This window comes from Malassezia vespertilionis, chromosome 2, assembly GCF_029542925.1.
Source record: "Malassezia vespertilionis chromosome 2, complete sequence".
NCBI lineage: Eukaryota > Fungi > Basidiomycota > Malasseziomycetes > Malasseziales > Malasseziaceae > Malassezia > Malassezia vespertilionis.
The window spans coordinates 480,219-502,554 of NC_079248.1; the positions used below are offsets into that span (position 1 = coordinate 480,219).

Sequence of the window (22,336 nt, forward strand, 5' to 3'; positions counted from 1 at the left end):
ATGGCGTTGGGCAATGTGGACGGTCCGCAAGACGAGGCGCTAGTGGCATCCTTGCCTGTATATCTCAATGGATTGTTGAGTACGTCTGCACAATTGCAGATGTTTCAGTACCCACTATACCCGCGGGGAAGGCCGCTCCCGGTTCCCACTTTTGCAGCGCAGCGCGGCGAAACAGTCACAAGTCGATGGCGCCCGCACGCAAATCGTGTAGAGATGGATATCCCGTTGGATTTGCGAGATGCCGTATACGACAGCGAAAAGGGAGAGGCACTAGCAGAGGTCAGGCAACGTTCTGCCAGTATCCCCGTATCTGGCAGCGGCGATGTGCACGTCAAGCAAGAACAGCCCGCAACAGAAAGCTCCGCGCGATTTGACCAAATGCGGCTGGAGAGCTCTGTGGTTCCGAATGCAACTGAGTACATGGTTGGAATCATGCGAAATGGTATGTGTTTCGATCTTTTAACAATAGGCGAACTCCATTTGACTCCGCTGCACGCGATTCTGCAGCTGCGACCGTCGATGCGGCATGTAGATTTGCTGCACCAAGCCGAAGACGGTGAGCGGAGGCGCGAGCGTGGCGCGCATGTATCAGACGAAGAGGAGCACAATGCCGCAGTGCCGCAGCGTGATGCCCGCCGTAGCAGTGTCATTCCGCTCAACGTTTCCGTGCGCAACGAATCCGGCTCGCGTGCAAACTACGGCCAGGGCGCATTTGTACGTCACCACTATGACTGACAACAGCGGGACGCAGAGGCGGAACGCTGGGTAGATCTTCAGTGGATCGAAGAAAAGGTGCGTCGCATCTTTGCTGACAACAGACGCCTGCAGTCGAGCAAGTGGCAAACAACGAATTGCTCGCAACGTCGCGTGCGCCGCTGTATTGCGCAACAAAGCCGCAAGATTTTTTATAGATCGTGTTGTACATACTACGACGAATTAGATGGCTCTGTGGTTCCTTGCTTAGCACTTGCGTCCGCAGCCTCGTCCGTTTCTTCGCTCGGGCCTGCCACTGCAGTTGCTTGCGCCGCTTCTTTCGCCTTTTCCAGCCGTGCTTTCGCTTCGGCGGCGCGCTCCTCGCGAATTGTTCGGCGCAGCTGTCTAATGTCGTTCAAGTGTTTCTTCTTCAAATCGTGCTCCACTTGCAGCTTGCGCAGTGCTTGCTGGTGGCGTCCCTTGATCAATGTATTCATGGTGGAGTCCACGTCTTGCTGCTTGCGGCGGATCAATACTTCGATCTCGCGCGATTCCGCTTCGAGCTGCGACTCGCGCACACGACGCTCCGCTTCTTCTTCGCCGTCATCATCGTCCTTGTCTTCTTCTGCCGCGCCGACCGCTACCGTATCGTCATTGTCCTCGTCAGCGTCGTCGTCGTCCCACAAATCTTCCAAGTCACTGTCACGCCGGCTTTGCTCGTCGTCGCTGGGGCCCTGGTCATTGTCACTGCCGGAAATGCTGTCTCCATCGCCATGTTCGCGCGCAAGCGCGGCATCAAGCTCTGCAGCAAGATCCTGGTCTACATTCTCGTCGTCCATTCCTTCGCCATCGGCGATGCGTGTGTCGTCGTCGTCGGAATCGTCGTTTTCGGAATCTTGCTGGGAAGATCCGTCATCGGCGCCGAGCATCTCCCCACCCAGTTTTGCATTTGCAATCTCTTGCTCCAGAATATCCGCTTCTGCGGGGTCGACAAACTCATAATCCACTCGCTCGGCGCGGCGGTCGTCGTTGAGCAGTGTGTCCACTTCTTTTTCCACATGCTCAATCGATTGGTTGTGAATGCGCTTGCGAAACCGACGTTTGCGTGCCCAGTTCAGCGGGGGAGTGATGCCGTGTGGGTAGATATAGTCGTCCAAATTAAATTTCGCCGAGCCCGTGGCACGGTTCGTCTGCGATCCGGTCGCTTCCGCCTCGCTGCTTAGTGGACGCTGGACAAGCAGCATTTGCGAGATGTCGGCAATTTTAAATACTTGCTTGCTATCCAGCGTTTTGTGCGACTCGATAATGCATGGCAGGTCTACAATCTTTGCAGAGTAGAGCTGGGATCCGATGTGAAAAATGGCGCGGCGCGAGTCTTTGAATTTAAACCAAAGATTCGGCGGAAATGTGCCGCGTTTTCGGATCTCCCTGCGCAGCTCATCTAGCTCGCCATCAACTCCTGGGCCCTCTGGGAGGCGCAAAATCATTTGCTCCTCAAACGCCATTCCCTCGCCGGCATCTTCGTCTTCGCTGTCCAGTTCGCGGTCGTAGCCTTGCATGTACGCCTTCGTCTTTGGGCCATCATTCCCGGTAGTCGCGCCCGCCATATTGCGCGAGAAATTCAGCCGCACGCGTGGCTTGCGGAACTGTGGACGGCCAGAACGCTCTCGCGCCCTGGGCTTTGGCTCCGCATCCATCGTGGAGAGGGTGTGAGATGTATTTCAGAAAATTGCCAAATTGGCACACTCCACACGTGCGAATTCGCTTGCGCCAAGCCTTGTTTCATTGCGCCGCGGTGCGGAGCATGGAGCCAACAGCAAAATTCCGAGATTACTTCGAGTCATTACTGGATGGTACGAACGCGTATGATGCCCAAAGCAATCGTGCACGCTCCAAATCCTCGGATAAGTCGAATTCCGCGCCGCGCGCACACTTTTTCCTGGAGATGCTGAGTCTTCCAGTAGAGCGCTCCGTTGTCTCAGAACTGCTGGGTAAGCTCTCTGACGCGGAACTGTTTGATGAGCGGCACGCACACGCGCGTGAGAACATTACTGCGCTTTTCCGCGAGTGTCTGCGTATTTGGCAAGAGGAAGGAGGCAGCCATCAGCTGCATGCGCTCGACATGCTCTTTGCGATTGCATACGCGGTCCTTCCCCGCACCTTTGCAAACTATACCCTGGATGTGATCACCATCTTAGCTGGCCGCATGTCTGACGCCGATGAGGTATTTTGTGCGCTCGTCACGGCAATCGATGATACCCTGCGCCAAGCCACGGACGCGACCAATGCAAAGCTGCAGCGCGGTGCGATCCGTCTCGCGCTCATGCTTGTTGCTTTTACAGGACACACGTCCCTCTCTACCTACTATCTGCACCGCGATATATTTACGAGTGCGATGCACATTGTGCACACCAACACTTCGGTGGATGTGATCAGTGAGGCATCCCTATTGCTCAGTTTACTTTGCACCACAGGCCAGACGCACGGAATTACTAGCGCCGCAGGGCTGGGACAAGATCCGGTTTCCAGCGCAGTCATTAGCAACGCGGGCTTTCAGCCGTACTACCGCAAGCTATGCCGCTATGTAGACTCGACGGATATGGCCAGAATCGCGCACGCCATTTCCGTCCAGTTTGGGCGCACCGTACAAGACTACCGCATAAAACCAGACCAAAGTCTCTGGCGCTTTTTTTCCCAAAGCGACACGAATCCCGCCCAAGGACGAGAGGCAAATCTGCCTCCACCGCGGATCGTCTACCTCGTCTGTGCATGGCTGCTGGTCCATATATCTGAGACGTTTATGCAAGGTACACTGGAGCCGCCCACAGGCGAGCCCTTGGTGGTGAATTTGTTTACGCTCTCTTCATACCTGCTCACCTATGCGTCGAATTCGGGGCGTGCAAGTGCGTACGCCAATACGGCCCTCCAAGTGATTGTCGCGCTGCTCGGATCGACCGACATATCGGAGAAAAGGACGGTCCGCGATCGGCTCCTGCTCGACGAAGTGCAGCGCTCCGAGTATCATATTGAGCGCGGGCGCAAGTGCCAAAGCATTCTTGTGGACCGCGTCGAGCTGTGCCGGCAGCGTGCGAACCCACTTCCTCTGCCGCCCACAGAGGGCGACAAGCGACCGCGCCGATCAGTTGTGCTGGTACTAGACAATGCGTGCATTTTTCTTAAATACAACAAGAGCAAGAAACTGGACGGACCAGACCACATTACTGCTTTCACGGCTATTCAACGCGTTGTGATCCTTTGCGCACAGGCCGATGTGCTTTTGGAGTACGATTGGCGGGAGCTTTGGCAAGCTCTGCTGAGCACTGCAGCCTTCCTCACGCTCCGGTTCAACGAGCTCGGTATCCGTGAAGAAGTCGCGCGTGTCGGACAGAGTCTGCTTGATACGCTTGCAGTTTTGCTTGTGTATTCGGAAAAGTATTTGCAGAAGACCGCCGAAGTGCACTCGCTTCTCTACGAACTTGCGCGCAATTCCGACGTGCTTCATCGGCTTGCACTCTCAGTCCAGGCTGCTACAAAGAAAGGGAGTATACCACGCAACGCACTTGCTGCATGTTCCTGGCCATGGTTGCAAGAAGTGCTGCACACGGTGGATGCAAAAATTGAGGCATGGCGCGAAACGCCGCCGTCGGCCTCCTATTTGTTCTCGCGCTCCGCTGCGAAGCGCGTCGCGAGCCCTGCAGTCATACTGCAAATCATTCAGTCGCTGGACTTGTCGACTCTCTTGCATCCCGAGGCACCTGCGTGTGCAGCGGTCTTATCCGCCTCAAAACGCTCCACCGGCCGCCGCGACGACAAAAGGATGGGCGCCCCGAGCCCAAGTGCAGTATTATTGCGCTTTTTACAGCAGGACTTGCTTTCCATGCTCATATAATCAATGTCATTCATTCTATTACTAGTAGATCTAGACAGCCCCGCCTTGGTCCGTCTCGACTGGCGTGGAGAGGTCAAAGTCTGCAAAATTGGTATCTGCGGGGAAATCAAGCGCGGAGAGCCCGCTAAAGTCGAGAGTCGAACCCATTGGATCCACACCATCCATAGATTGTGTGTCCTTGTAAAGGATATCAGAGAGATCTGCGGCGTCTTTGGATTCGCCCTGCAAGTTGTCCATACCGAGCCACGACAGGTCGGAGACATTGTCCGAAATGAGCTGGTCAATTTTTGAGCCCAAATCAGCGCTTGTGCCTGTACTGTCTGTGGGTTTCGACAATGCTGGTGCAGCAGGAGATGCACCCTCGCCTTGGTGAAAACTGTTGACCAGCATCGAGACAATATCGTCGTTGGGCGCCTCCATTTTGCGCCGCTTGGTCGGCTGACCGCTGTGCGCCTTGTCTCGTGCGCGCCGACCACCTTGTGGTTCGGAAGATTCATCGTCGCTATCAATGACAATCGCATTGGACGCATCGCCGCTGGGCTTTGGCACGTTTGGATCCGGCGCTTGCGGTGCGTCGGCAGTATTTTCCGTTTCTGCGCTCCAATCGAGCGGCATGGACGAGATTACATTGTACAATTCAGGGTCCAACTTTTCAAGGGAGCCTGGTGGAGCTTCTTCGGCCAGTTCGCTAGAAGGAACGATGCCCGTCTCCTTCTTTCGCTCCAGCGCGTATTCCAAGCGCGCTTCCGCACATAGCAAGTGGTCGCGCAGCGCAGTCGTCCTATTCACATAGTTTTTGCACGCGCATGAAAGCGCATGCAAAGTGGGTACCAGCTCGCGCGTGCCCCGGCCGTGCCGCACAAGTTGCGCACGGCGTTGCAAAAGCCATCCAGTTTGTCGCAGTACCTCCAGAAACCCTTCATGGATTCCATCAACCTGCAAATTCGCTAAATTCGCATCGACCTCGAGTCCTGGTGCGCGCGCCCATTGTGTCTTGTCGTTTTTCAGCCCATCTTTGCTTGGAGTATGCTGCAATTTGGATGGTGCCATAGAGGTAGCACAGGACGGCGCGCCTGTGCGCAAGCAATATCACGTGATAATTTTTTAAAATGGCGTGCAGCGCTTCTTTCCTTCATTGTTTAACTAGCAGGATGCCATCCTCATGAGTGTGCGCCGACACATGGCTGCATAACTCAACATTGGTGTCCGAGATCGAAGAAGTCCACTCTTTGGCATAATTACCTGCATTGAAAAGTGCCTCGGTGGTAGTTTCTGTCACCTGGTGGGCCGACATTTGCGTATGGATATAGTCATAGTGGCGTATAGCGTGTGCAAAGCATTGCGCATAGAATAGTCATTTTCTGCGCCAAATGCAGCCTGTTTGTGTTGTATATATTTTCCCCAGAAAATTATTTGTCGCAGCAGGTGCCTAGCAACAAAAAAAAAGAGCACCTCCATTTTTTTTGTCTCATCGATCGTGCCACCATGGTTTTTTCATTTGGCAACGAGACACGTATTCTCATCTTGTTGGTGATCGATGTGGTATTCTGCGTGCTGGAGCTAGTCAGTGGTACGTATCATAGAAAAGCACAACGTGCTAACAAAAGGCTATGCGGTCGGTTCTCTGGCATTAGTCGCTGACAGCTTCCACATGCTGAACGACATCATGTCCTTGATTGTTGCGCTATATGCGGTCAGGGTATGTACAAAACCTTTTACTCATTCTTCAGCTTGTCAACAGAGCTGTAAAGCACCCCCTATATTCGTACGGCTGGCAACGCGCAGAGATCCTCGGTGCTCTGTTCAACGGTGTCTTTTTGCTTGCGCTCTGCTTTAGCATCTTTATGACTGCACTTGAGCGTATGATCAACTTGCCAGACGTCTCAAACCCTCGTCTTATTGTTATTGTCGGATCGTGTGGTCTTGCGTCCAACATCTTTGGACTGATGCTCTTCCAAGGCCACGCTCACGCTCACGGCGGTCATAGTCACGACCACAGTCATGCACATGCACATGCACATGGCCATGAACACGACCACGACCACGACATTGAGCATGATGCTGCGGCACGCAATGATTTGCAAATTGCCCAGCAAGAGGCTATCGAAAACAGCGTGCGCGACATTGTGGGCCATCCTGCACGCGCGCGTGCATTCGTTATGGACAAGGCCGAATCGCTTCGTAATGCTTCGCGCGAAGAGACAGAGCCTCTTCTTCGTAATCGTGGCGACGAGTACGGATCCACTGGCGACGATGCACACGAAGGACAATACCGCGGCCACGACCACAGTCCCAGCCAAGGCACCGTTCAAGAAACCGAGGAGGCCGTCCGCCTTCACCGCCTTTCTGTGGGCTCGTCTGGCCACTTGCATGAAAACATGAACATGACTGGCGTGTTTTTGCACGTTTTGGGCGATGCGATCGGCAACGTTGGTGTGATTGCCACGGGCTTGTTTATCTGGCACACGGACTACTGGTGGCGATTTTACATGGACCCGATCATCTCAATCATTATTGCGTGTATCATTGCACACCAAGCGCTTCCGCTGGTTAAATCCGCATCGTTTATTCTGCTTCAAGGCGTGCCGTCGTCTGTGTCTTTGGAGGGCGTGCGGGACTCTGTGCTCAAGGTAGACGGCGTGCTGAGTTTGCATGATCTACACGTCTGGCAGCTAAACGAAAACAAGATTGTGGCTAGTCTGCATGTGATGGTGGATTGCTCGAACGAACAAACTCCGCGGTACATGGAGATTGCAGGCCATATTCGTAATGTGCTTCACCTTTGGGGTATTCATTCCTCCACGATCCAGCCCGAGTTTGTCGCTGGTGGACTGAAAGAGGCTGCTCGACTCAGTGGTTTGTTTGTACAGGAGCAGCGTGATGAACATGGACGACTTTTGACGCCCGAAGGCAACTTAGTAGAGTCGGAGCTGCCAAAGCAGGACCCTGCATGCTTGCTTGCATGCAACGAAAACGAATGCCAAGGAGCCAAGTGCTGCTCGATTTCTCCTCCTGGCAATCAAGACAGTCACATGATGACGTCGGAAAGTCTCAAGAAGGCTACCGATGCAAAGCCCGTTGATACAAAGCCTGTTGATACAAAGCCTGCCGATACAAAGCCTGTTGATGCAAAGCCTGTTGATGCAAAGCCTGTTGATGCAAAGCCTGCCGACACAACGCCTGCCGAAACCGACACTAAGTCCTCGGGAGGCAAACCTTCTCACGCCCCCAGTAAAAAGAATCAGAAAAAGAAAGGCAAGAAAGGCAAATAATCACGCTTAAGATGATAGTCTACCTAGGATTAATACTTTATGTGATTTCAAATTTAATCGTATAGTCATTGCGTCGTCATAGGCTGGGTTGCCCAGCGGTAAAATTCGGTCGGCACAAGACCACACCGCCCCTGCCGACGTCCATCTAATTCGAGTTCTTGCGGTGAGACAAGTCGCAATGTCAACTGCGAGAACGGCGGCTGAAAGCTCACGCGGAAAACGGGGTATTCAAGCTCGGCATCTCTAGGGCACGGCAGTGGTAAATGACCCAAAAACGAGCCGGCTGTGCGATGTACATGCCATGGATACGCGCCGTGTGTCTCTTCCATCGCACGCAAATTGTGCACCGCACGGAAGCACCAGCGTTCCATCTCCGCGCCGATCTCCGTGCGCAAAAAGTTGAGAATGTGCGCCCCAAACGCCAAGTTGTGATTCGCATCCCAACGCCCTTTCTTATCGCGGACAATGCGTGGCAAGTCCGCGGTGCGGTAGTGTTTCGCGTCAAGCAACTGTCCGTGCTCGTCACGAAACCCAATCACGATTGTTTTCACGCCCAGCAGGAAAGACTGCATGTACATGCGCAGCATCTTGACATGCAGTCTAAACTCGTCCTCCTCGTTGCGCAGCTGCATATTGGTCTTGAGTTCGACGACCGTTTCATCGGCACCAGATGAACTCTCTTCTACACAGTCGACTTCGCCGCCAATCATCACGCGATTGTCCCCAAGCCGAGACTTCACAATATGACACCACTGTACATTTGTATTCACATCGCCGCCCCACCCCGGCACTTGCGCAGCGCTCGGCTTGGGAGTCGCGCCTTCGGTACAAAAAGACTCAAAGCTGTATCCGTAGTACATGGCTTTCTGCAGTCGGCGTGGTTTGCGCTGTCGCGCAAGTGCTTGCGCTTCTTGCGCTGTGGGCGGCACCTCTTCCATAAATAACGTATTGCCCAACATCATCACGTTCAGATCAAACCCTTCGCGAAACGCTTTTGGGGCCTCTGGGTGGCAGCTCCATGCAGTGCACAGTTTGGTCATAATACCGCGCCATGTAATCACATTCGTGCGCAAAACCTCTGCATCGAGCAACTCGGCGCCGACCTGCGGCGCGCCGCGTACTATTTCCGACGCGGAATCGCGTGTCGATGCACGGTGCATCAATGTATACAGCAGGGAATCCAATGGGTCAGGAGTGTGTACTTTTTCTGTAAACGCGTCAAACCCAAAATTTAAATCGGCCGCGCGTCCGGTGCCATTTCCATGGTTACGCTCCGTCGGCGGCTCGCGAAACCAGCGCTTGCTGGAATTGTCAAAATGCAGCGCCTTGCTTGCATCGTAAGAAAAAGAGCCCACCAGCGTTGGCTGTTGGAGGGATGCCGCGGGCGACGGCTCGTTGGTGCGCATCAACTTGGCCAAACGCGGGGTTGCAGGGAAATATTGGGCCAGAACTGCGGTCCGCGCCGTATACGGCACTTCTCCGAGCATATTAGGTGCTGGGTTTGCATAGGATTGTGCTGCTACGCCATGCTCTACTTCCACAGGCCCACCATGGATCTGCGCATGTGGCCCATGCGATGGCACTTTCCCGCGTGCGGACATGCACGCGCAGGGCAGGACGGAACCAGCAAGTGGAGCAACCTGCAGTGGAGGCACGTGGTATCATGTGTATCACGTGATAATATAGGTTTTTGCTGCACGCCAAACGTCATTGATTGGTCTGCCGCCGCGCAACGCACTGCCATGCTTTGCTGGCAGGCTACGGCAACGCACGATGGGCCAATGAAAAGTGCCCATTTTTCTGTCGTTATTGAGTCTACCAGATGGAAGCGGCCGAATTTTGTCAAAAAAAGCCACGAGGAAGGGAGGAGAAGCCCGCAGACTTAAGAACGAAGATTTTCACCCGTTTTTTTCCCACACCACATCCATCTTCAATCATGGGAAAGGAGAAGCAACACGTTAACCTCGTCGTTATCGGCCACGTCGACTCTGGTAAGTCGACGACCACCGGTCACCTTATCTACAAGTGCGGTGGTATTGACAAGCGTACCGTTGAGAAGTTCGAGAAGGAAGCCGCCGAGCTTGGTAAGGGTTCGTTCAAGTACGCCTGGGTGCTTGACAAGCTCAAGTCTGAGCGTGAGCGTGGTATTACCATCGACATTGCTCTCTGGAAATTCGAGACCCCCAAGTACAATGTCACTGTTATTGATGCCCCTGGTCACCGTGACTTTATCAAGAACATGATTACTGGTACTTCGCAAGCTGACTGTGCCATCCTTATTATTGGTGGTGGTACCGGTGAGTTCGAGGCTGGTATTTCGAAGGACGGCCAGACCCGTGAGCACGCCCTGCTCTCGTTCACCCTCGGTGTGCGTCAGCTCATTGTTGCGGTCAACAAGATGGACACCACCAAGTACTCTGAGGACCGCTTCAACGAGATCACTCGTGAGGTTAGCAACTTTATCAAGAAGGTCGGCTACAACCCCAAGAACGTTCCCCTCGTCCCCATTTCGGGCTGGACTGGTGACAACATGATTGAGCCCTCCTCCAACATGCCGTGGTACAAGGGATGGGAGAAGGAGTCCAAGTCCGGCAAGGTCACCGGTAAGACTCTTCTTGAGGCCATCGACGCCATTGAGCCCCCGGTGCGCCCCACCGACAAGCCTCTCCGTCTTCCCCTCCAGGACGTGTACAAGATTGGCGGTATCGGCACTGTCCCTGTCGGCCGTGTCGAGACTGGTGTGATTAAGCCCGGTATGGTCGTCACCTTTGCTCCCTCGAACGTGACCACTGAAGTCAAGTCCGTCGAGATGCACCACGAGAGTCTCCCCGAGGGTCTCCCCGGTGACAATGTCGGTTTCAACATTAAGAACGTCTCTGTCAAGGACATTCGCCGCGGTAACGTTGCGTCCGACTCGAAGAACGACCCTGCTCAGGAGGCCGCTTCTTTCAACGCCCAGGTTATTGTCATGAACCACCCTGGTCAGATTAGCAACGGCTACTCGCCCGTGCTCGATTGCCACACGGCCCACATTGCCTGCCGCTTCAACAAGATTCTCGAAAAGATGGACCGTCGCTCTGGTAAGACGATTGAGGAGAACCCCAAATTCATCAAGTCGGGTGACGCTGCCATTGTTGAGATGATCCCCACCAAGCCCATGTGTGTTGAGTCCTTCAACTCTTACCCTCCGCTTGGTCGTTTCGCTGTCCGTGACATGCGCCAGACTGTTGCTGTCGGTGTCATTAAGAGCGTTGAGAAGACCTCTGGCAAGGGTGGCAAGGTTACCAAGGCTGCCGAGAAGGCCACCAAGAAGAAGTAAATTGTTTCGGAGCTGCCGTGCAAAAAAAAACGAGTGTGTGGCATTGTCTGCGCATATGTGTAGAGAATGCTCTGGCTGCAATGTAGTGTAATCGCTCGTAGTACTTCATCCTTGTCTTACTATCTTGGACGTTTGCGTCTTTTGTCTACCAATCTTCATCGCTCTCCTCGTCGTCAGAGCCGCCCATGTTGCCTTTGCGTTGGTTCAGCGCTGAAGCAAGTGCACCGGCCAAATCGCCTTGGCCACCAGCAGGCGGCGCCGCAGGCGGCGCTCCCTGTGGCGTTGCACTTGGATCTGTCTTTTTCAAGTCTTTGACGCTCCTTCCTTGAATGCTCGCAAGCAGCGCGTTTCGTCCAGGCTGTGCTCCGGAGGTGTCAGGTGCTTGTGCCGGCGGTGGGGGAGTGAGCGGCTGTGGCGCCATGCCAGGTGCAGGAGGCGCAGGAGGCGGCGGCGCCATGCCAGGCACTGGCGCTGGCGGCGGAGGAGGCACCGGTGCACTCGCTGCTGGTCGTGCCACAACAGGCGGTGCAGGCGGTGCAGGCGGTGCAATGTCGCCCTGCCTGGAAGATGGCGGAGGCGGTGGTATAGGTGGTGCTTTAAAAGACGTTGTGCGCGTGGGCACAGGCGGTGGCGCGCGCGCCCCTGCTGGCGTCGCACTTGCAGCAAATCTTCCAGGCGGAGGCATAGGCACGTTGGGCCGTCTTGGAGGCGGAGGTGCACCGAGCATGGGACTGCGTTGGGGGACTGGCGGTGCGGCGGGCGCAGCTGCAAGTGCCGCTGCCGGGGCGAAACTTGCTCTTGTCGCTGGCGGAGGCGGCATGCTACGTAGTGAAGATAACACTTCTGTAGTAGGTGCCTGGACAGAGTTCTGCGCTGCTTGCGAGCCAGGCGCTGCATCATTTGCCTGTGAACCGAGGAAATCCCGGATGAATGCCTCATTTTTCTGGATATCCGTGTCGGAGATGCCCATATCTCCAAGCTGGCCTACGAGTCGATTCCACTGTGGCTCTTCTTGTGCAGGCTGTGCAGGCTGTGCAGCACGTTTGTCTTTTGAGCGCATCCCACTGAACATTCTGGAGAAGCCAAACCCAGAAGATCCAGAAGATTTTGCTGCGTGTGAGCATAGCGTGGACGTACCGTATTTCGCGCGGTTGTTCACCTTTTTGTACAGTTGTGCTGCGCCTACCTCGTCTGCATAGCAGATACCAATCATACATTCCTGTGCGTGAGAAAAAAAAACATTCGATACGTACATCGCCAGCGAAAGTGTGAAAAAACGGCTTGTCCTCGTAGAAATAAAAGTCTTGATACAGCTCATGGTCCCACGCTACTTTTCCATTTTTCTGTACGTTAGCACAAGCTGCTTTTACCCTACCCTGAGATCCACCGCTTTGAAGAAAAACAAGCCTTTTGCATCGCGCACAAATGCAAGCGCGCCCTCGACGCCAGCATACTGCCAGCGATCGGGTGTAGGATGAGCGACGTAAATGCGAGCAGGTGTGACGGTAATAATCTTGCATTCCGCAGTTGAAAGGACAGACTTTATGAGTGCCTTTTCATTGGAAGTGAACAGCGACGGCATCGTGCGATGCCTGTGCGTCGGAATGCGACAAAGCAAACCCCGTCCGGGATTTCGCCGACTACCTCCACAACAGACCAACGCCCGCTTGCCCAGCAACGCAATTGGCAAAAAAAAGTAGATCATGACGTTGCCCAAGCGAATTATCAAGGTAGGCGAAAGATCAGGGTGCTCACACGCGTGCAGGAGACAGAGCGCTTGATGGCTGATCCTGCGCCTGGTATTCAGGCGACGCCGCACGAGGATAACCTGCGGTACTTTGATGTGGTGATGGCAGGTCCTGCCCAGAGCCCTTTTGTGGGTAGGTGCTAGCTGCTATATGCTTACCGCAGGCGGTTCATTCAAGCTAGAACTTTTCTTGCCCGAGGAGTACCCGATGGCGCCGCCGAAAGTGCGGTTCTTGACCAAAATCTACCATCCAAATATTGGTACGTGCCGCTGTATCTGACCCAAGACAAGCTTGGCCGAATTTGCCTGGATATTCTCAAAGGTGTGCACGTATCCATGCTAACATCCAGACAAGTGGTCTCCAGCACTCCAGATTCGTACCGTGTTGCTCTCAATACAGGCGCTCCTTTCCGCACCGAACCCCGACGATCCGCTCGCGAACGACGTTGCGGAGCACTACAAGACAAACGAGAGAGAGTATGTACCTGTACGCACTGACGACAGTGCGATCGAGACAAGCAAACAATGGACCATGATGTATGCAGCGTAGCAAAATTACGCATATCGATTTGAATGAGCAGTGCAGTGAATGGACACTACGTAAATGTTTGATCTATGTTATGTTAGGTGGTCACTTGGCATGGACACGGAATAGTACTTGGGTATCTCGCATACATACCCAATCACGTAGAAAAAAAGATTGTGAAGCATTGAGGTCATGGACGCGCCCAGTTTTGCGCAGGATTTGCTCGCACTTCTCCATGGACCGATTTTGCATTAAAAGGCGGCTGCGCTGTGCTGCTGCCTTGGCCAAAAGAAGGGATTTCAGTATTCACATTCGCTGGTTTCGCAGGAGGATGGAACATCATCGCACCAGATGGGGGTATTTGTGCTTGTTCTGGCGCCACGTTCATTGATATATTGCCCGGCGTCAATGGACCTGCGCTGCTGGAGAATGACGCATCAAAAGAGGGCGAGAAACGCACGTCGGAGGCAACGCCCACGTTCATTAAAGGAGGACGGTGCATCGGTGATTCAGGCGTGAACCAAGGCTGCTGGTACTGCATACCATACGGCCAGTTGTGCATGGGCATGGCATGATGGTACGCTAATACATTGCGATTCTCGTTTGTGTGCACTTGTCCAGAGCCCATGGCGTGCTCCATTGGGTACGTATCCGGCGGCACATACATTGATCGGCCCTCCCATTGCGTAGGTGAGTTGGGCATCTGCGCTGGCGCGGGTCGTGCAGGCTTCATTAATTGCGCGCCATGCATCATTGCGCCATGGGGAACAGAGTGTGGCATCTCTGGCTGGTGAGAATAGCCGAGCATGTCGTGACGGCCTACCGACGGCGGCTGAGAATATGAGGCCCCTGGTGTTTGCGGCGGAAGGAAAAGCGGCATGGAGCCGGCTGGGTTGCTCGTAAGCATATTAGGTCGATGTAGCGGCGTGGGGTGCATCGGCGAGATGCCCAAATTAGTATTTTCGGGTGCCGATGGGCCGCGCGGCGCATCCATAGGGACCATGGGTGAGAATGACATGGATGTTTGCATTGCATGTGGCGCTGGCGAATAAGGCATACCGCGCATAGGAGACCCGTGCGTCTCAAAGCCCAGCACCGGCGTGGCAGCGCTCGCAGTGACCGGTGGCCCAGAAACTGCGCGCATCGATTGCCTGCGCCTCTTGCGCGTAGACATGAGCTTGAAAATCGACTCGCCCGGCTTGTTCCCATAGAGGCTCAATGGCGAGCCCAAAGACTCTTCCTCCTGCGGTTCTGCAGGGCAATTCGCAGTCGCATTCCAGCCCTCTAAGCTCGATACACCCACAGTGATGGGCGTGTTTATATCTAGACTCTGATCGCGCAATTTTTCCTCTTCTCGCGCGACGCGGTAGATATCCATTAACAAGCTCACTTTTCCCGACTTGATCTGCACGACTACCTCGGCAGTAGCCAGCTGAAGTCTCGCCACCGTTGCGGTTCTAGAGCGGAGAAGCGAGAGGAGAAGCGAGAGACGCTCCGACTTCATCAAGTGGTCGGGTTCCTTGTGCCGAACATGCTCGGGCCACCACGCGGGCTTCCCCGTCTCGCCTTTGTTGTACGGGCACCGCGTTTGCTTTTTGGGCTCAATCACTTTGATCCATTCTTTGGCAATCATTTTACACATATTTTGCTGCAGCTGATCAAATCGCAGCTCCATAAATGTTGTGCGCGCATCTTCATCTTGCAGCGTAAGTATGAATTGGGATGGAGAGCTGGCACTTCCGCGCGGCATCCCAACAATCCGCTGGGGTGTAGATTGCAGCGGCATCGGTATCGGCTTCACTTGTGCGCCCGCCGGCCCAGGCTTCAGTATGTTGTGCGGCTCTGTGCTGCTCGACCGCTTAAACAGCTGCGTCAGTTCGTCGCCCTGCATCGACTTGGACGAGGACGAGGCGATCGCGGACCAGGAATCCAAAAACGGATCGTCGCCCATTGTAGTCGTCGCAGGCATCATGGCGCCGCTCTGAAGCTCATCGGTATCTTCGTATGCTTCCTCAGATACAGCAGCATGTATATCTTCGGACTGCGCAAGCGCCTTGTCCAGCGTCCGCTGTCGCGCTTCGGCGGCAATGCCGCTCTTGGTAAACCAATCGTCCATACGTGGTTGCAGCGCATCGCTCGCAAAGGTTTCTACTTCGCCGCGCGGAGACACCAGCATAACGGCAAACTGACTTCCATTGATGTATGCGGCTTTCCCAAGCGTCCGGAGGATTTGATCTCGTTTACTTTTATAGTGCCGTTGTTTCTTCGCCGGTGAGCTGTACGGCTCAACCCGGATTGGAATGCGCGGCATCCCAAGGTCAGCTCAATGACTAGACACACGTATGCGCGGCGCAGCAAGGATCGGAGAGTGGATCTGACTGCCCTTACCGCGCAATGTCCCTCTCGAAACAAGCGGAATCCGGTGACGAGTGGCTGCGCGTTACGCACTTCTGCGCCAAGCAGAAGCGCTGCTCAGGCATCCCCGTCCTGCCACGTGAAGACAAGACAAGGCACGCGCAAGCTGGGCGCGTCATGTTGCACTTGTTGCACTCTGTAGTCCAACATTGGCAATTGCGATTCCGCTACTATGATTGGCTGAAATTTGATAAAAACAGACAATCCACGCAGCAGTGCACCTGCTGAGCGAATGAGTGCGTGCAAAACTGCGCGCAGATGCGTGCCATAGTGGAGTAGCCCAAAAACTGCTTGCTGTATGAGGAAATTGGGAGCGCGCGCGCGCGCGCTGGTCCTGCGTCTTGCACTCGTCCGCAGCAGCCATTTTGGCGCACGGCCGTAGCGCACTACTCCATTATTCGTACTCGTCCATGTTGCGTATCTATCATAAAGCTGTACGACTTATTCGAAAACGTACTATCATCAAAATGCAATGTGCTTTTTCTACTTTTGATCCGACCTTGCTTAGGCAAAAAGCGGCGCGCGGTTAGAAATAGTCGCATTGCAGCGTTTGTGCATGGGTATGCAGGGATTGCTCCGCAAAAGTTGGTTTTGCTGTCGATTGATAGACGGGCCAGATGGAGGGTTTGTAAATTAAGTTTTGGTTTTGTAGCGGCAGCATAGAATCCACGCCCATATCCAACCCAAACATGAATTGAGCGGATTCGTTCATATTGTATGCACTGTTCTCGTCGTTGTAAGACTGATCGTTCATCAATACCGGCCCGGTGCAAACCTCGTTAGAGTTTCCGCAACATGCGAGCGTCGCCAGATCGGCAATGGGCTCCTGAGACGAGGTCAAGAAACGCTTAGCATCGTCCACGGGGCTGCACTTGTCGGCATCTTGCGTTGGCGTCTCCAGGTCGTCATGCCCGAGAGGCCCGATCTCAAAGCCCTCGGACCAGGATGCATGCCTGCTTACCGGTCCGTATTCATCCATACTCGAATCGCCCGAAATATCTCTGTGCGGTGTTGAGTCGGACATGGGCATTGGCAGCCCATCGTCCTGACCGGGGCGACCTTTTTGATCGTAACGCACGCGCTTACGTATCACATCGGCGCGGTACCGATGAGGTCTTTGCTCGCCGTGAAGCTTCAAGTACAAACCGCACGCATTGCACAGCATTGCGCCGTTGTCGTCCTTGCGCCATAGAGGTGTGACGCGCGTGCCGCAATTTGTGCAGCTCGTCAAGTCCGGAGGTCGCGAGCCGCGTTCTTGCGACGAGTTCTTGGTTGCATTGCTCACTTGCTGCCGCTGCCGCAAAAGCAGTGGGCGGTGTGATTTGTGGATTTTCAAATAGAGGCCACATGCATTGCACAGGAGCAGCGTATCGTGGTTTCGTCGCCAGAGCGGTGTGCTATGCGTCCCACAATTACTACACGTCGGAATTTCTTCGTCATTGTGGGAAACCGAGCTGAAAGGTGCGTCAGACTGTGCTTCGGTTTTACGCGATGATGTAGATGGCATCGATCCTGGCAGCGGACTTCCTTCCTTCTTCAGCTCAGATTGCGCTGAAGACACTGCGCTGCGGGAACTTTCCGATGCTTGGGATCGTTGGGGCGCAGGTGTTTTCGATAGCGAAAATATTTCTTGTAAAACACTTTTGTCTGTGCCGACATACGCGCAACCTTCCATGCTGCATCCCTGCGAGCTTGTAGTAGGAAAAAGCTGGAGCATATCGGGTGAAACGTGCTGCTCTGGCGGCTGGCTGCTCTCCAAGACAATGTGATAGTGCTGAGGATCTTGCATGGCACCGATATCTTTCCATGACGGGGGCGATGTTTCTTTCATGGAGTACGCGTTTGCACCATTGAATTGCTGCCGCATAAAAGCGAAAGGCGTGTGCATCTGCTGATCAAGCATCGCTCCGCAAAGCTTGTTCTCGTACAGGGCCGACGGTTGATGCACGTTATTCACATGCGCAAAAAGTTCATTGACGCCTGAACGCGGTGCTTTAGCCTGCAAGTTAGCATGGATGCCCCACACGACACACCTTGTCTTCCGAGTGTTGCTTGTGCCACATGCGCCATGACACGTTTTCAAGTCGCGCCGACTGTCCCAACGCAGTATGCAGCCGCGAGAACAGGCGTGCATTTTTTACCAATTCGCTAGCATCCAGTTCGTTCGTGAACTGGGAAAAGTTATCCTGTACACGTTAGTTTCTGTCGGCGTGGGCCGTGTTGGCCCGAAAATACGCACTCCCACAACTTGTAAAGACGGCGTCATGGTATCAAAACGCACAAACAAGCTTAGTTTGGCACTCGTAGGCTTGAATGGTGGTTTCAATACAAATATCGTGCCAAAGAAGCCTTGAGTAGTGATACGCAGTCGACACTGGCTTGACACCGACGTCTAAATTATTATTATCTTACTTTCTGAGAATGGCGGTGGAAAACGGGGCGGAGTTATCAGATAAATTTTAACGTCCAGTTAGGGCCATTTCGTCCCCCTTCGCTTTACATCGTCGCTTCTTTTACGCACGTGATGCATTTTTTATTCAGTTCCGCCAAGACCCGGGTATGGATTCCGGGCCACGTGGACTAATAACCGGTGCCTTCCCCGCATGGGCCAATGCATTTGCGACTTTCCCAGTATCATCGTAGTTCGACAATGGTTGGGTATGTGTCGAAAGCGCTCTTTCCGCAAGGGACAAGCTAACGTGCCAGCACTCTTGTACTTACTCGCCACGGCCAGTCCGAATGGAACAAAAAGAATTTGGTACGTTTAATATCTATTTTTTGTGGCGGCACTAACGTCGTTAGTTCACCGGCTGGAAAGACCCTGCCCTTACAGAACTTGGTGAACAGGAGGCTGTCAAGGGCGCCGAGGAGCTGAAGAAGTACGGCTACGTACGTATCAAAGTAAATTTGTCTTGGACAGGAGACTGACACTGCATTCGTTTTGCCACTGCTAGACGCACTTTGAGTATGTATTGAAACGTGTACGCGTTGCTGACTTTCCAGCGTTGCTTTTACCTCTGCACTCCAGCGTGCGCAAAAGACGCTTGATATTCAACTCAAAATCATCCAACAAGAGGATCTAAAGGTTCACAAGGACCAGGCTTTGAACGAGCGCGACTACGGCGAGCTCACTGGCCTCAACAAGGATGACGCTCGCGAGAAGTTTGGCGAGGAACAGGTTCACATCTGGCGCCGTTCTTTCGACGTCGTGCCCCCTGGCGGTGAGTCGCTTAAGCTCACTGCTGAGCGTGTGTTGCCCTACTTTAACAAAAACATCCTTCCGCTCGTGCAAAGTGGCCAGTCTGTTCTCGTCGCTGCGCATGGTAACTCTTTGCGCGCCGTGATCATGGCGCTCGAGCACCTTAGCGGTGAGCAGATCGTGAAGACGGAGCTTGCTACGGGTGTGCCCATTGTTTACAAGATCGACGAGAAGGGCAATGTCGTCGAGAAGCGAATCCTCGAGTAGCAGTTTCACTAGGAATGTCTGTAGTGCATCCACCACCTCTGAGCATTCTGCTTCTTCTCTTGGTCACTGCCGCAATTCTCCGCGCCTATCGGAGGACTGGGCGTACGGTCTGTGTCACGTGGGAATACAGTCAGATCGACATGTCAGGCAAGGTGTACGGCTTACCCCACTTCCAGGCTTAATCCTCCAACTTTTTTTCTTTGGGTATGTGCGCAGATAGCACCGCTGTGCATGCGCAGCAGACCAGCACCGATGGTATGAGGCATCGTTCTAATACAAGCGAGCCTGCTGAGACGACGGCCAAGACACGGGCCAACGTGGAGGCGTCAAGCGACACCCTCCCGCAAAAAAATGCGGTGCTTGGGAGGACACCAGGCGGGAAGCTATTTACTGTAGTCGACACGCCAGACATGCTCAGCTCAATTTTTCGTCCTGATCTTCGCAAGACGCCCTTGGACCTGCTCACCATTGCGCTGCTCGCCATACAAGTGTTTCTGTACTTGACCATGTCGCGTGCTACAGCACAGGTGTTCTTCCTCGTGTACTTTGCATTTTGGCGCCTGTCCTACAATGTTGGGCTTGGGCATGTGCTACTGCGACAAAGCAAGTCCTCGTGGATTGTGCGCACAGTTGAGAAGAAGGGCTGGATGGATTCCGCCCGCTGTCCCCGCACCAGTGCCTGGATTCGCCAGCAAATCCTTACCAAGATGGGCCGCACGTACAAGTATGAAGAGATGCCGATTGAATTCAATGTCTGGCTGCTTTTTCGATCGATCGTGGACGTAATTTTGCTAAATGATTTCACTGCATACTTCTTGTTTGGTATTTCGCACATGCACGGGCTTCGAGGTGGCAACGTGTACATTTTTGCATTTCGCTGGGCAGCTGGCTTGCTCCTCATCATCTTTAATATCTGGGTCAAGCTAGATGCGCATCGTGTGGTGAAGGACTATGCGTGGTACTGGGGTGATTGTTTTTTTCTCAGCTTGCAGAACATGGTGTTTGACGGCGTGTACGAAGTTGCCCCTGATCCCATGTATAGCATCGGTTATGCCGGCTATTATGGCCTATCTCTTCTTTCGGGAAGCTACACGGTCCTGTTTGTTTCCCTTGCGGCGCACACGAGCCAACTGCTCTTCCTCGTATTTTTTGAGATCCCTCACATGGATCGAGTGTATGGCGAAAAAAAGCCTATCGCTTCGCGCGTCTCGTCAAAGTCATCGACCGATGCTGAAACGAAGGAGCCTGTTGAAACCAATGTACATGACTTGCACCATCGCCTCTTTGCAAACGATTCTGTTATCTTCTCGCACATGAACTTGTTCCGCGCGAACGACTTTTTGCTCGTTGTCTTTTTGCTCTACGCTTCGCTCCCGCTGCTCTTGTACCGCGTAGGTTCAGTTATGGGCTTGTTGCTCGCCCTTATCAACGTCTGTGCGTGGCGCATATTTCATTCGTTCGGTCTCGGCATGGCACTGGACGCACAGTCGCGCAACAAGTGGATCGTGCGGCGTTTTCTTCGCTGCCACCACTACGACGATCCACATGAGGCCGTTTTTGATGCATTCCGGCAGTGGAAGGTCATCTACAATGCCTCCCTCATCATGACCTACATATCCTTCGCAACCCTGTTGGGCCGATGCTACGTGCCTTCTGGGCAAGACTGGTTCCAAGGCACGCGTTTACTGCGCCATGTACTTGGCGTCCTGCTTATTCTTTTGCACATCTGGAGCGCCCGCTCTTCTTATCAAGTCTTGGGGCCATTTGGATGGCTGTACGGCGACTTTTTCATCGACGGCTATCCGAAACGCCTTTCCTACACGGGAATTTACCGTTTCCTCAATAATCCCGAGCGCAGCATGGGAGGTGCAGCCTTCTTTGGCATGGCGCTCATCAGCGGAAGTTTCTTGGTCGCTGGCGCGGCCGTTTTCTCTCACTTATGCCACTGGTGGTTTCTTTCTTACGTTGAGAGTCCGCACATGAAGCGCCTCTACGGCAGGGAAGTGCGCACAGACTCTGGCATTACCAAGCAAATGAAACAAATTGCACGCAAGAACGGATTTTTATTCAAGCAGGCATCCAAATACACGTCTGCGTGGGACCTGAACGACGCACTCCAGCGCACCCAGACACAAGCATTCACCACTTTGGATAAATTGGTAGCGCAAAGCTACCCTAAAGTGGAGCGAATTGTGGATGACACGTACGCTATGTTGCTTCAACAGCGCGATAGACTTGCTTCCCTCCGTACAGGAGATGAAGTGCGTACGATTGACCACTCCAGGTACTGCGTGTTTCCTATCGAATCTTCCATTACCAACAAGCAGTGCTACTTTCTAGGGGAAGAGATCCGTGTGCGTTGGACTGCCGCACGTAACCATTCTCGTCGCGACTGGATCGGCATATACCTTGTCGATCCCGAGTCCAGCGAGCTGAAAGACACTTTGGTCACCCGCATTTCCAGCAATGGCTTATGGGTTGGACTCGCAGAAGACGAGTGGGTGGGCAACGAGCACAAAGGCACCGAAGCAGGGCCTATTGGCACCGCTGGCGTCTCGAATGTGAACACGGAAATGGATCTTGTGCAAGGGATCTCGGTGTTTGTGTGTAATAAACTGCCTTGGAAAGTGGGCACGTATGAGCTGCGCTACCATCACGATAACACACACGAGGTGCTCGCACGAAGCGAGCCGTTTGAAATCTACGTGGAACGCCCGAGCGACCCATTGTCCTTTGACGAGACCTACGCGATTCTCACCAAGATTGTGCAGCTTGCACTCGCCGACTCGCCGAAAGAGGCTGGGCAGAATCCATCGGCGGACCCCGACGACCTAACATTTTGGAGCCAATCCCAGGTTAAGCACATTGCCGCAGGAATCTACTCAGCATTCGACATCGAATTTTCACCCAATGTCGTGCTTGCCAACGCCAATGTAGCTTCCTTGGCGCGGGCGACTGTAGAAGCACGCAAACTCTTGCGATACGGAATAGATACATGGTAGAATACAA

General features: G+C 53.8%; 13 protein-coding genes across 13 annotated transcripts; 7 read left to right on the forward strand and 6 right to left on the reverse strand.

The window, feature by feature from the left end:
- MVES1_001047 (uncharacterized protein) lies at window positions 1–735 on the forward strand (the record flags this gene model as incomplete). Its single annotated transcript, XM_056205900.1, has 2 exons — window positions 1–5; window positions 183–735. The coding sequence occupies 2 exons, from the start codon at window positions 1–3 to the stop codon at window positions 733–735; spliced, it is 558 nt and encodes a 185-aa protein (XP_056061875.1).
- Window positions 736–926: 191 nt separating this feature from the next.
- MVES1_001048 (uncharacterized protein) lies at window positions 927–2,390 on the reverse strand (the record flags this gene model as incomplete). Its single annotated transcript, XM_056205901.1, has 1 exon — window positions 927–2,390. The coding sequence occupies one exon, from the start codon at window positions 2,388–2,390 to the stop codon at window positions 927–929; it is 1,464 nt and encodes a 487-aa protein (XP_056061876.1).
- Window positions 2,391–2,638: 248 nt separating this feature from the next.
- Window positions 2,639–4,582, forward strand: MVES1_001049 (uncharacterized protein; the record flags this gene model as incomplete). Its single annotated transcript, XM_056205902.1, has 1 exon — window positions 2,639–4,582. One exon carries the CDS (start codon window positions 2,639–2,641, stop codon window positions 4,580–4,582), a length of 1,944 nt encoding a protein of 647 aa, XP_056061877.1.
- A 30-nt stretch (window positions 4,583–4,612) lies between these two features.
- Window positions 4,613–5,632, reverse strand: MVES1_001050 (uncharacterized protein; the record flags this gene model as incomplete). Its single annotated transcript, XM_056205903.1, has 1 exon — window positions 4,613–5,632. One exon carries the CDS (start codon window positions 5,630–5,632, stop codon window positions 4,613–4,615), a length of 1,020 nt encoding a protein of 339 aa, XP_056061878.1.
- Window positions 5,633–6,067: 435 nt separating this feature from the next.
- Window positions 6,068–7,854, forward strand: MVES1_001051 (uncharacterized protein; the record flags this gene model as incomplete). Its single annotated transcript, XM_056205904.1, has 3 exons — window positions 6,068–6,152; window positions 6,190–6,281; window positions 6,313–7,854. 3 exons carry the CDS (start codon window positions 6,068–6,070, stop codon window positions 7,852–7,854), a joined length of 1,719 nt encoding a protein of 572 aa, XP_056061879.1.
- Window positions 7,855–7,919: 65 nt separating this feature from the next.
- Window positions 7,920–9,341, reverse strand: RAI1 (decapping endonuclease targeting mRNA; the record flags this gene model as incomplete). Its single annotated transcript, XM_056205905.1, has 1 exon — window positions 7,920–9,341. The coding sequence occupies one exon, from the start codon at window positions 9,339–9,341 to the stop codon at window positions 7,920–7,922; it is 1,422 nt and encodes a 473-aa protein (XP_056061880.1).
- Window positions 9,342–9,676: 335 nt separating this feature from the next.
- On the forward strand, window positions 9,677–11,173 carry TEF1 (translation elongation factor EF-1 alpha; the record flags this gene model as incomplete). The annotated part of the gene is made up of 1 exon (XM_056205906.1): window positions 9,677–11,173. The coding sequence occupies one exon, from the start codon at window positions 9,677–9,679 to the stop codon at window positions 11,171–11,173; it is 1,497 nt and encodes a 498-aa protein (XP_056061881.1).
- Window positions 11,174–11,318: 145 nt separating this feature from the next.
- Window positions 11,319–12,755, reverse strand: MVES1_001054 (uncharacterized protein; the record flags this gene model as incomplete). The annotated part of the gene is made up of 4 exons (XM_056205907.1): window positions 11,319–12,283; window positions 12,311–12,392; window positions 12,427–12,516; window positions 12,549–12,755. The coding sequence occupies 4 exons, from the start codon at window positions 12,753–12,755 to the stop codon at window positions 11,319–11,321; spliced, it is 1,344 nt and encodes a 447-aa protein (XP_056061882.1).
- Window positions 12,756–12,876: 121 nt separating this feature from the next.
- UBE2N (E2 ubiquitin-conjugating enzyme) lies at window positions 12,877–13,470 on the forward strand (the record flags this gene model as incomplete). The annotated part of the gene is made up of 6 exons (XM_056205908.1): window positions 12,877–12,903; window positions 12,939–13,053; window positions 13,085–13,180; window positions 13,207–13,242; window positions 13,286–13,397; window positions 13,425–13,470. 6 exons carry the CDS (start codon window positions 12,877–12,879, stop codon window positions 13,468–13,470), a joined length of 432 nt encoding a protein of 143 aa, XP_056061883.1.
- Window positions 13,471–13,636: 166 nt separating this feature from the next.
- MVES1_001056 (uncharacterized protein) lies at window positions 13,637–15,622 on the reverse strand (the record flags this gene model as incomplete). Its single annotated transcript, XM_056205909.1, has 1 exon — window positions 13,637–15,622. The coding sequence occupies one exon, from the start codon at window positions 15,620–15,622 to the stop codon at window positions 13,637–13,639; it is 1,986 nt and encodes a 661-aa protein (XP_056061884.1).
- Window positions 15,623–16,387: 765 nt separating this feature from the next.
- Window positions 16,388–17,728, reverse strand: MVES1_001057 (uncharacterized protein; the record flags this gene model as incomplete). The annotated part of the gene is made up of 1 exon (XM_056205910.1): window positions 16,388–17,728. The coding sequence occupies one exon, from the start codon at window positions 17,726–17,728 to the stop codon at window positions 16,388–16,390; it is 1,341 nt and encodes a 446-aa protein (XP_056061885.1).
- Window positions 17,729–18,600: 872 nt separating this feature from the next.
- On the forward strand, window positions 18,601–19,327 carry MVES1_001058 (uncharacterized protein; the record flags this gene model as incomplete). Its single annotated transcript, XM_056205911.1, has 4 exons — window positions 18,601–18,619; window positions 18,680–18,750; window positions 18,816–18,826; window positions 18,865–19,327. The coding sequence occupies 4 exons, from the start codon at window positions 18,601–18,603 to the stop codon at window positions 19,325–19,327; spliced, it is 564 nt and encodes a 187-aa protein (XP_056061886.1).
- A 410-nt stretch (window positions 19,328–19,737) lies between these two features.
- CHO2 (phosphatidylethanolamine N-methyltransferase) lies at window positions 19,738–22,329 on the forward strand (the record flags this gene model as incomplete). The annotated part of the gene is made up of 1 exon (XM_056205912.1): window positions 19,738–22,329. The coding sequence occupies one exon, from the start codon at window positions 19,738–19,740 to the stop codon at window positions 22,327–22,329; it is 2,592 nt and encodes an 863-aa protein (XP_056061887.1).
- Between the last annotated feature and the right edge of the window lie 7 nt (window positions 22,330–22,336).